Genomic DNA, 9,749 nt, shown 5'->3' with positions numbered 1-9,749 from the left:
AAAAAACTTGTACTTTCTTCTTCTTGGTAAGAAAAAGTACCTTAGAGATGCTCATTATTAATAATTTACACTTAAACATCTCAACAAAAATATTGAAAAGACGGGTGAAAGGACTGAACAACTGAAAAAGTTACAATGAATATGCTTTATTTTCCTTATTTAAAAAAAAAAGAAGCAAAAAAAGCAAAAATGATTACTGTCTAGAAATCCAAGTATACAAGAAATAACAGTGGGAATATTTGTAGTGGAATGCCTGCTGGATAATAATAATGACAATCATCACCATCATAATTATAATTAACTGGATGTTAATCAACTACTTGAGGCTGTTAAAGCTTCCAACCAAATGAAAAATATCCTGTACAATATTATTACTTGAGTGAGTGTTAAGTATGATGAAGAGCGGAGGTAACGCATCGTCGCTGACTTCACTGTACCGTTAGGATATGAAGCACAGCAACACAACAATAACAAGCGTTGGATCGTATCTGGTTAGATTTTGGAGCGGAAATCCTTTTCCGTTTATGTTCTTATTTAGTGTCTAAGGCACTTTGAAAGAAACATACGATGAATCTTTTGTCATTTTACATAAAGGAGATGATGTGCACTTTATATGAGATGATGGAAAGTCGGTTGAGCATTTCTTTCTTATCTTTGATATGAGGGCTGAACGATTCAATTCAAATCAACGTCACCATGTTGTGGAATGCAATTTTCAAATCACATAGGCTATATCTAGTATATATATGTATATTTTATGTATTTATATCGTGACGAGAAAGTTCAGTCATATCATTGTTTCATAACTAACAGATAATGCCACAGATTTGTTAGCATTATTGTGCTAATCTGATTCACTGAGCTATTTTTAAGCTTGTTTGGTAGAATTTTGTGAAATTGTCACTGAACATTTAAAAGACCGCCCTAACAACTCAATGACTTCATGTCTTACTTATTAATTTATGCTGCATTTGTCTTTATTTTACCACAAAACCAAAAACATTTACAGTATTTATAATAAATCTGATATTTAATGTAATACAGATTAATTTGCTTGTTTGTTAGGAAACACATGGAAATATAAAATAAAATAAAAATCGCAATTTGATCATTTTCCCAAACTGTTCAGCACTACTTAATAAATTAGCTTAAGGTCCATGCACTAGTATGCTCCTTGTTCTCACTAGCAACTTTGGCACACTACATGTTACCAATAAGCATCTATATAAAATACTATATGACATTTCTCCACAATAGTAGAACCACTTAACAGTAGTGTGGAAACACATTACTAGTACAATAGTCATCCTACTAGTGCACCTCACACTTACGAGTGAGGTACTAGTACATGGACCTTAAACTGGATATCAAGGACACGGGGAAAAAAAGCTCAGCCAACTTTCCACATGAGACTAAATATGTTTGTTTTCATAATCTTCCAGTCATTCTGTGTGACTTGAATGTTGCACAAAAAAAAAGAAAAGAAAAGAAAAAGAAGCTCTTCCCTCCATTTTGACGTCAGTGCACAGCTCCCGTCAGTCCGTTTTCATCCTCGTTGCATTGAGTTCCTCTGCAAGAAGGCTCATTCGCTTTGGACAAACTTGATGATGATAAAAAGTGTGAGTGCGCCCGCCTCCCAAAAAGCACTTCGTAGCGACACACGTGAAGGACGCCGGAGTAAAAGGCGGAAATGTCCGTTTGCCTTTTGTGGACTTGATGCCTCGCCTCTAAGGAAAGTGGGAGGCGTCGCTTCACCTGGGGTTACAGATTAGAAGAAGAAAAAAAAAGAAAAAAGCAGCGGTGCCTTGACTTAAAAGTTAATTCAATACTTGAGGACCCTAGTAACTCAAATCGCTCATATCTTACTGAGAATGATATTTTCATAAGAAAAATGGCAATATACAGTAAGACATAAGACAATAGAATGGAAAGAAATTTGGTTTAAGTATTTGCATTAAAAAAAGGAAAATGCAAGCACAAATATGCATTTGTATTTTTTTTAAAAGTATATTTGTATAGGATTTTTGTTGTTGTTGATAAAACAAAGTTCGAGTTGCACACCAATTTCCTTGTACAGCGAACTGCTGATTTTGCAAATGTGCCAATCTATGATTATTTTTCCGGAACCGATCCACAATATGGCGAATGTTGGCATTAGGGTGAATTCATCGCGTGTGTTTTTCCAAGCGCAATGAGACGTCCTGTTTAGAAAAAGATTCCTTACAATTGTGTAAATGTGAAAAAAAAAAAAAAAAGAAGACTTTAGCGAGTGTTTGCGTAAAGTGCTAGTGTGCGTTTGTTTGCTCTTGTGTGATGACACATCATTTGTGCTAGCGTGTTCGCTAATTCTATTAGCCTTATGTGAAGGTGGCTTGTTTGTGCTGAACACGCTCATTTATGTAACACGGGTTCAAGATTGCGTTGATGTTTATGATCCTCCCTATTTTAAGTGCTTTGCCGCCACCGTGTAGCATCTAAACACATTTACTTGCGTCAATTATTTTTGAGGGTTTTCTCGCCATTTGTAGCCCACTTGTAAGTCAAGGCACCGCTGCGGCGCAGCGTGACCGCGCCGATGCGCCGCATCGTTTGGAGTCCAGGCGAGAGTGAGCGTGACGGTTCACTCCACGTTGGCGATGTCGTTGAAGTCGCTGGTGCGGCTGTCGGCGTCGTCGTCAGAGCGGTCCACGGAGGCGCCGTCCACGTTCAGGTTGTGGTGGCCCGAGCGGCCCGAGGACGAGAAGCCGACGGGGCCGCCTCGCCTGAGCGCAGCACACATCGCGTGAGGTCGAGTCGCGTGACCAAAGTCCCGCCCCCCCTCTTGAGCGTGTTACCTGAGTCTGCTCTTGAGGCTGCTGATCTCTCGGCTGAGGCCCTCGCTGGCTTCGCTGGCGTCGTCCAGCTCCCTTTGCAGCTTCCTGCGCGACGCGTTGGCCTTGGTGGCCTCCTCCTCCGCCTCCTCCAGTTGACGTTTCAGCTGCTTCATACGCGAGTTGCTTTTGTCCATCTGCATGCGCGTGCGTGTCGCCACAGTCACGTGGAGTAGAGAGACAGAGTAATCATCACCATCTTATAAAGTAAACGTGGTTTCATTGGGACAGAAAGAAAAAATAGCTAGCTTTATTTTGCCTTTTCTCTCAGGCTAGTCTAGTGGTCTGCAACATGCGGCTCTGGAGCCATATGTGGCTCTTTAGTACCTCTTCTGTGGATCTCTAAAAAAATTAGTAGAAATGATTTTTTTTTTTAAACGTATTTGTTATTTTGATTTTTTAGATAAAATATTACTTAAATGATCTTCTCCGGGTACTCCGGTCTCTTCCCACGTTACAAAGACATGCATGGCAGGTTAATTGGGCGCTCTGAATTGTCCCTAGGTGTGCTTGTGAGTGTGCGTCTCTGTGTGCCCTGCGATTGGCTGGCAACAAGTTGAGGGTGTGCCCCGTCTACTGCCTGCACTAAAAATGAATTAATGATTTAGATTTAAAAAATGAATAATTAAATATCCCCCCAAAATTCCAAAACTTTAAGTTGTCAGAACAAGACAATTGAAAGTAGATGAAAACCTTTTAAAACTTGTCTTTGGAATTGCCCAAAAAGTCAGAAAATTTATTTTAAGGCATAAGAGAAAACCAAAACAAGAGGTACTACACAAAGATGCAAAAAGAAAAAAAAACAAAAGTCAGAAATTGTATTTAACAAAAGGCAGAAAAGTAAATGTTTAACAAGTAATTATAAAATGGCCAAAATCAAAACAAGAAGTCCCGAAATTGACCATAGAATGTCCACAAAATTGCCCCCCAAAAAGTCAGAAATTTTATTTTTTTTAAATGCAGGAAAGAAAATATTTAAAAAAGTAACCATAAAATGTCCAACAACAAAAGAAGAAATCCTGAAAATTACCAAATTGCCAAAAAAGTCAGAAGATTTATAGCAAAAAAGGCTGAAAAAATGTCTGAAAATAGCCATAAAATGTCTGAAAAAGGAAGAAGAGAGGCAGAAAATTACCACATGTCCATAAAATTTGACAAAAAGGTAGAAAAGTCTAAAAATGTATGAAAAAACAAGTAAGGAAAAAAAAGGAAGATGAAAGGTAGAAGAAGATGAATCCCAAAGTGCTGCATATTTTCCTGTTATGGTGGCGCTATAATCAGTTCTTGGCCCCGACTACATGAGACGAACAGTAACACACAATTTCGTTCATCACAATGTTCAAATGTTTTGCGGCTCCAGACAGATTTTGTTTTTCTTATTTGACCTAAAAAGGCTTTTTTGACAGTAAAGGTTGCCGACCTCAAACTACATAACATCAAAGTGGCCCCGCCCCCGCTCACCTGTTCCTTGTACTGATCGGCGTGCCGGCGCTCGTCCTCCACCTGCATCATCACCTCCTTCAGCTTCTTCTCCGTACGTCGGACGATCTTATTGGCCGCCGCTCTCTCTCTGAAGACCGACACGGAGGTGAGAGGTGAGAACAATTGGATGTTTTTGTTTGAGAATGTTAGCACCTACTTTGCTTCCTGCTCCAGCTGCTCCTCCAGCTGCAGGATTTTAGCTTCCAGCGCCGTGATGGAAGCCTTGAACTTGGACTTGACCGAGCCTTCCAGCTCTGCTAGTTTGGCCTTCAGCTCCTGTGAGGGGCAAATGGGACTTTTAAAAGCGAGGAATATTGTGTTCAAGGCATCTGACGTGATGGTTGATATTCGTGAACGGCAGCAAAATGTTTTGAAGATGTCTGTAGGACCTTGTTCTGACGCTCCATCTGTTGCCGAGCGTTCTCGCTCTTTTGGGAAACTCCGCGCTCTGCAGCCAGCTCAGTGCTTAGACTCTCCACCTGGAGAACATAGTCATACATGAGGAGTCCGCAATTGAGCGAGGAGTTTTCGCTTCCAACATTCTGCTGCAACTTGGAATGATTTTGAAAAGCAGCGCTTGCTATTACAACAACTACTGTCAATGTAATTTATTTGAGAGTTTTTTGGGAGTTGTAAATTAGCATCTGCTAAATTCTCTATGCTCAACATCAGCTGCAAGCTTTGTTTTGTAATGTGTATCTGATTGCATTGTATCTGTCAAATAAACTAATACAATTAAATGAAATGATCGGTCATCGTAAAAAATATGTATAAGCGCGCCGCCCACAGTCGGTGGCCCAAACTGCGAGCAGGCCACCGCTAACTTAGCGGCGCTAAGCTAACTTTTACTGAGGGACGCTCCAAATGTGTTTAGTCCTAAAACACGGTATTCTGACTAAATGACCATACTTTTATTGAATTTATTTCAAGAAGAATAAATAAAAAAAATCCCACATCCCTACAGAAGTGAAAAGTTTCAGATTTAAGTGTGAAAACTCCACGCGCCATGATTTACAGACAGCCTCAAATGTTTTATACCTTGAAGGTGGGGCAAGCCAGGCATGTAAAAAAAAAAACGGGACGGGAGCAGAGAATCTGAAACTACAGAATTCCCTTATTAAATCTAAAATCTTTAACAATATAAATGTAAGAGGGTTATATCATATGGTAGACAGAAGCACTATAATAAATACAGCATATTGTAGCAAAACCTCTTTAAGCCTTAGTTGACCTTTTTGGCTACAGATCATGTTCTTTTTAGTCTGACTCCACATCATGCAGGACGACTTGGCATTTGCCTCACATTTCGAAGGTCGTGCCTCCTACATTCCAAAAACATGCATGTTAAGTTCATTTAAGACAATAAATTGTACTTAGGTGTGAATATGAGTGCGAAAAGTTTATATTTGATAAAGTACGTCATGTTTAGTGTCATAATACGTTGATTTTCAGTCTTAATGCTCTTTTTTGATCTTACTACACCGTATGTTGTTTTTCGTCTTAGATGTGCTAACTACTAGCTCCACCCTAAATTGAGTGTAAAGTGAAAAATGTAATAGTTTAAATATATACAACAGTTAGCCTTTTAATTGCTGGATGCACTACATGCTGAAGCCGAATGTGTGCGTACCTGCAGCGTGCTCTTCCTGAAGCGCTCGTTCAGCAGCTCCGTGTTGCCTTGCTCCTCCTCTAGCTCCTCCTCCAGCTGTGCGATTTGAGCCTCCAGCCTCCTCTTCTCCTCCAGCAGCATGGACCTGGCAAAAGCGTTGATGTCAACAAACTTTTGCCGCCGTTAACAGTTGGAAAAAAGACGGTCCACACTGACTTTCCGGAAGTGCTGTTGGCGATTTCGTCTGCCAGTTCATCTCGCTCCTGCTCGGCATGTCGGCGGGCTCTCTCGGACGCTGCGTGGTCCTATCACATCACAAGTTTAAGCCATGAAACTTTGAGACTTCCGCCTAGCAAGCACCTAAATGGTTGGCTATACATTTTGTCACTCACCTCTTGTAGTTGCAAAATTTCAGCTTCAAGGCCCTTGAGTTTCTTCTCGTTTTCTTTGGACTGCGCGAAGATCTCGTCCCTGGAGGCCCGCGCCTCCTCCAGCTCCCTTTGATAGTCTTTCATCTGAGCCTAAGAAAAGTAAATGAACACTCAGTGGTGAGACAGACCTGTAAAATAAAAATAAAAAGTGTACGACTCGTGTGTACCTGCAGTTTCTTTAGTTGTTTCATGGCCTCATCCCTGCCTTTGTTGGCTGCTTCTATTTGTCCCTCCAGCTCAGTGAGATCCATTTCCAGCTTCTTCTTGGAGGCCACAGCCAGCGTCCTCTGCTTCCTCTCATCTTCCAGCTCGACCTCCATTTCACGCACCTGTTTGACCAGCGCCCTCTTCTTCTCATCGCCCTGCTCGTCCCTGGCCTGTAAGTCTCGATCAAACTGGGCCTTCATGGCCTGCATGTTGACCTCTAGGCGCAATTTGGCGTCCTCGGTGGCCTGCAGCTCGTCCTCCAGCTCCTCCAGCTGAGTCCGCATCTCCTCCACCTGTTGCTCTAGCGTACGCTTGGATTTCTCCAGCTCGTGGACCTGTGGGAAGCAACAGTTACACCTTTCACTATTTTTGCCATTTCCCCCCCAGATTTTTGGCTATCAATTTTCTGACCTTTTTGGCAATTTTGTGTACATTTTATGGTACTTTTAGGGATTTCTTCTTTTGTTTTTGGACACTTTATAGTTACTTTTTGAACATTCTCTTTTCTGCCTTTTTTATTCAAGCCTTAGACTTTTTTTTTTTGCAATTTCATGGACATTTTATGGGATTTTTCTGCTTTTCCTCCTCCTTTTTTTGACATTTTATGGTCACTTTATGGACATTTTTAAGTATTAAAAAAAAAAACAATTTTCATTGACCTTTCGTCTCTCTTTCTGACATTTTTTGTATTTAATTATTAGTTTAAAAACAAATCTAAATCATTTATTCATTTAAATAATATTTTCTTTAAAAATATACATAAATATGTAACAAAAATATAATAATTTATTATTATTAATTAATTAATTTATTTATTATTTTTAAGAGATCCACAGGAAGCCATAGGAGACCACATTAGATCCCTGATCTATTCTATCCCATTCAAAATGTATCGTTGAGGTCACTTACATTCTTTCCAACATCATCCTTGGAGCTCATCAGGTCCTCCATTTCTGCACGAAGCTGCTTGTTGAATCTCTCCAGCTCCTCCTTGGCCTCCAGAGCCTCCTCCAGTGCTCTAGCCATGGACAAGGCCTTGGTCTCCTTTTCCCTGGCCTCCGCCTCTGCACGGTCACGCTCTTCGGCGTACCGAGCCGACACAGTCTTCTCCTCAGCAAGCATCTGTCGCATACAAGCGAGACATGGCCGTCACGTTCGGAAGCATTGAAAGCAGGATGGTTTATTTCATGGAACATGTTGGGTGATTGTGACAACCTGGTCAAACTTCTTTTGTTTCTTCTCCAGATTGGAGACGATCTGCCTCTGGTGGTCCAGATCCACCATCAGGTCGTCCAGCTCCTGCTGGAGTCGATTTTTTGTCTTCTCCATCTTGTCCATGGCTATGGCTTTCTCCTCCAGACGCTGGCTGGACAGCTCCACGTCTTTCTGGAGTTTTCTCTTCACCTCCTCCAGGCTTTCCATGGCTCCCACGTCCTCCTCCAGCTTCTTCTTCGTCTCAAGCAGCTACAGGAAGTGAGGAATATTCAGAATGCACAATCATCATCACATGCTGGAAAAGTTCTCTCAGTTTAAAAGCTCCACCTCATACCTGAGCCTGGGCCACCTGCAGTTGTTTCTCCAAGTTGCGCCGAGACTCCTCCTCCTCCTCCTGCTGCTCCTGCAAGGTGTTCTTCTCCTCCTCCAGCTGACGTACTCGACTGCCCAGGTTCAGCTTCAGGCGAGTCTCCTCCTGCAGTAACTCCTGTACCACAGAGCCACAAAATTGCCTATGAGTAAGGTTGCTGCCATCGAAGTTTGGTGCCTTTTTTTTAATTGTCTATTAAGTTGTACTTAACTTGAAACATTTTATATTTAGCTCTGTCTTAACTCAGGTGTTGTGTATTTGAAGGTTATACAAAGACAGTTCTAAATTGAAGTATTATCCTTTTGCAATCCCCAAATTGTCACAGTTCTAGAGAAAACTGTGCCCAAAGTTGGTCAATTTCATAGTTTTCCACAAATCTGTACTATTGGTCAGTCCCCATGTGAGTTTGTTACTTATTGACCGAAAGTGTGTTGGAAAGTGATGCTTGTGGAGATGCGAGGATTCTGCCCGATGCCAGTGATATGTGGTGCACAATGACGTTGCAGTTTTTCATACATGTGCATCCTGCAGCTGGCTTCCCAGGTTGTCCACATCTTTGGTCATTTTGATGCACTTCTTCTCCGCTTCCTCCAGCAAGGCTGAAACGTTGTCGAGCTCCATCTAGAGGAGGACATAAAATGAGGTCAACAAAAAAATATACATATCTAGTGACTGTATGTAATGAAAATATTGTTGTTGCTGAAGTTAACCTGGAGTTTATGGGAACGGTCGGCCATCTCCCCCTTGGCCCGCTCCATCTCAGTGGTCCTGGCCGCAAACTCCTGCATCACGGACTCCAGTTTCTTCCTCTTGTGTTCAGATTCGGTCTTGGTCTGCTGCAGTATCTTCACCTCGCACACCAACTCTTTGTTGTCATTTTCCAGACACTGCTTGTTCTTTTCCAAATTGGACTTAAACTACATGAAAACAAATTTTTAAGTGATGTTTTAAGTGATCTCTACATGACCATTCACTGACGAGAAGACTCACTCTCTTAGCCTGATCCAGTTGTTCAGACAGTTCCTCCAGCGAAGTGGCGTGCCTCTGCCTCATTTCCTGGAACTGAGCCTCATGGTTTTTGCTTTCTTCATCAATTGCTTTCTTCAGTTCAGCCACTTCTTGCTCTCGCTTGGTTCTTATATTAGAATGAAAAAAAAAAAGATTTTAGAAAGACAAACAGGATTTTTGTTGCTTTCTTCCTCGTATATGGTTCAGCAGTATTAACCGAGCACCTGAGTTCCTGCTGGGCGGCGGTGGTGTCCAGAGTGTCCTCCAGCTCCGTCTTCAAAGCCTCCAGCTCCTCGCTGAGGTCTCTCTTCAATTTTTCAGCTTTACTTCTGCACATCTTCTCCGACTCCAGATCCTCCTGGAGCTCAGCCAGTTGGGCCTGCAGCTCCCGGATCTGCTTGAGGGCATTGTTCTTTTGCGCCGTTTCCTCTTCATTTCTGACATGAGAAGTACAAGTGTACACTGAATCTATGTGTAATTAATGGCATCAACAGAATAAAATAATCAAGCAGTCTCATTTATGCAAATATTTTCTATAGAAAATGGATGGAGGGATG

General features: G+C 41.7%; 1 protein-coding gene across 4 annotated transcripts in view; it reads right to left on the bottom strand.

Moving 5' to 3' along the window:
- Positions 1-126: 126 nt before the first annotated feature.
- LOC147169623 (myosin-10) overlaps positions 127-9,749 on the bottom strand; it is a 40,060-nt gene continuing 30,437 nt past the window's right edge. For all 4 annotated transcript variants that reach the window (XM_086083242.1, XM_086083244.1, XM_086083243.1 and 1 more), the window contains 16 exons: positions 9,417-9,629; positions 9,175-9,319; positions 8,895-9,101; positions 8,701-8,805; positions 8,149-8,301; positions 7,815-8,063; positions 7,509-7,721; positions 6,560-6,934; positions 6,354-6,482; positions 6,178-6,266; positions 5,983-6,106; positions 4,742-4,831; positions 4,510-4,628; positions 4,332-4,440; positions 2,835-3,007; positions 127-2,762 (listed from right to left, as the gene is read on the bottom strand). In XM_086083242.1, the coding sequence (XP_085939368.1) occupies positions 2,621-2,762; positions 2,835-3,007; positions 4,332-4,440; positions 4,510-4,628; positions 4,742-4,831; positions 5,983-6,106; positions 6,178-6,266; positions 6,354-6,482; positions 6,560-6,934; positions 7,509-7,721; positions 7,815-8,063; positions 8,149-8,301; positions 8,701-8,805; positions 8,895-9,101; positions 9,175-9,319; positions 9,417-9,629 (2,635 nt within the window). In that variant the 3' untranslated portion in view covers positions 127-2,620. The remainder of the gene's footprint in view (positions 2,763-2,834; positions 3,008-4,331; positions 4,441-4,509; positions 4,629-4,741; positions 4,832-5,982; positions 6,107-6,177; positions 6,267-6,353; positions 6,483-6,559; positions 6,935-7,508; positions 7,722-7,814; positions 8,064-8,148; positions 8,302-8,700; positions 8,806-8,894; positions 9,102-9,174; positions 9,320-9,416; positions 9,630-9,749) is intronic.

The sequence above is a fragment of the Leptonotus elevatus genome, chromosome 8, assembly GCF_054856555.1.
Source record: "Leptonotus elevatus isolate MCC_2025b chromosome 8, RoL_Lele_1.0, whole genome shotgun sequence".
Classification (NCBI taxonomy): domain Eukaryota; kingdom Metazoa; phylum Chordata; class Actinopteri; order Syngnathiformes; family Syngnathidae; genus Leptonotus; species Leptonotus elevatus.
This window is presented reverse-complemented; position numbering and strand designations above follow the sequence as displayed.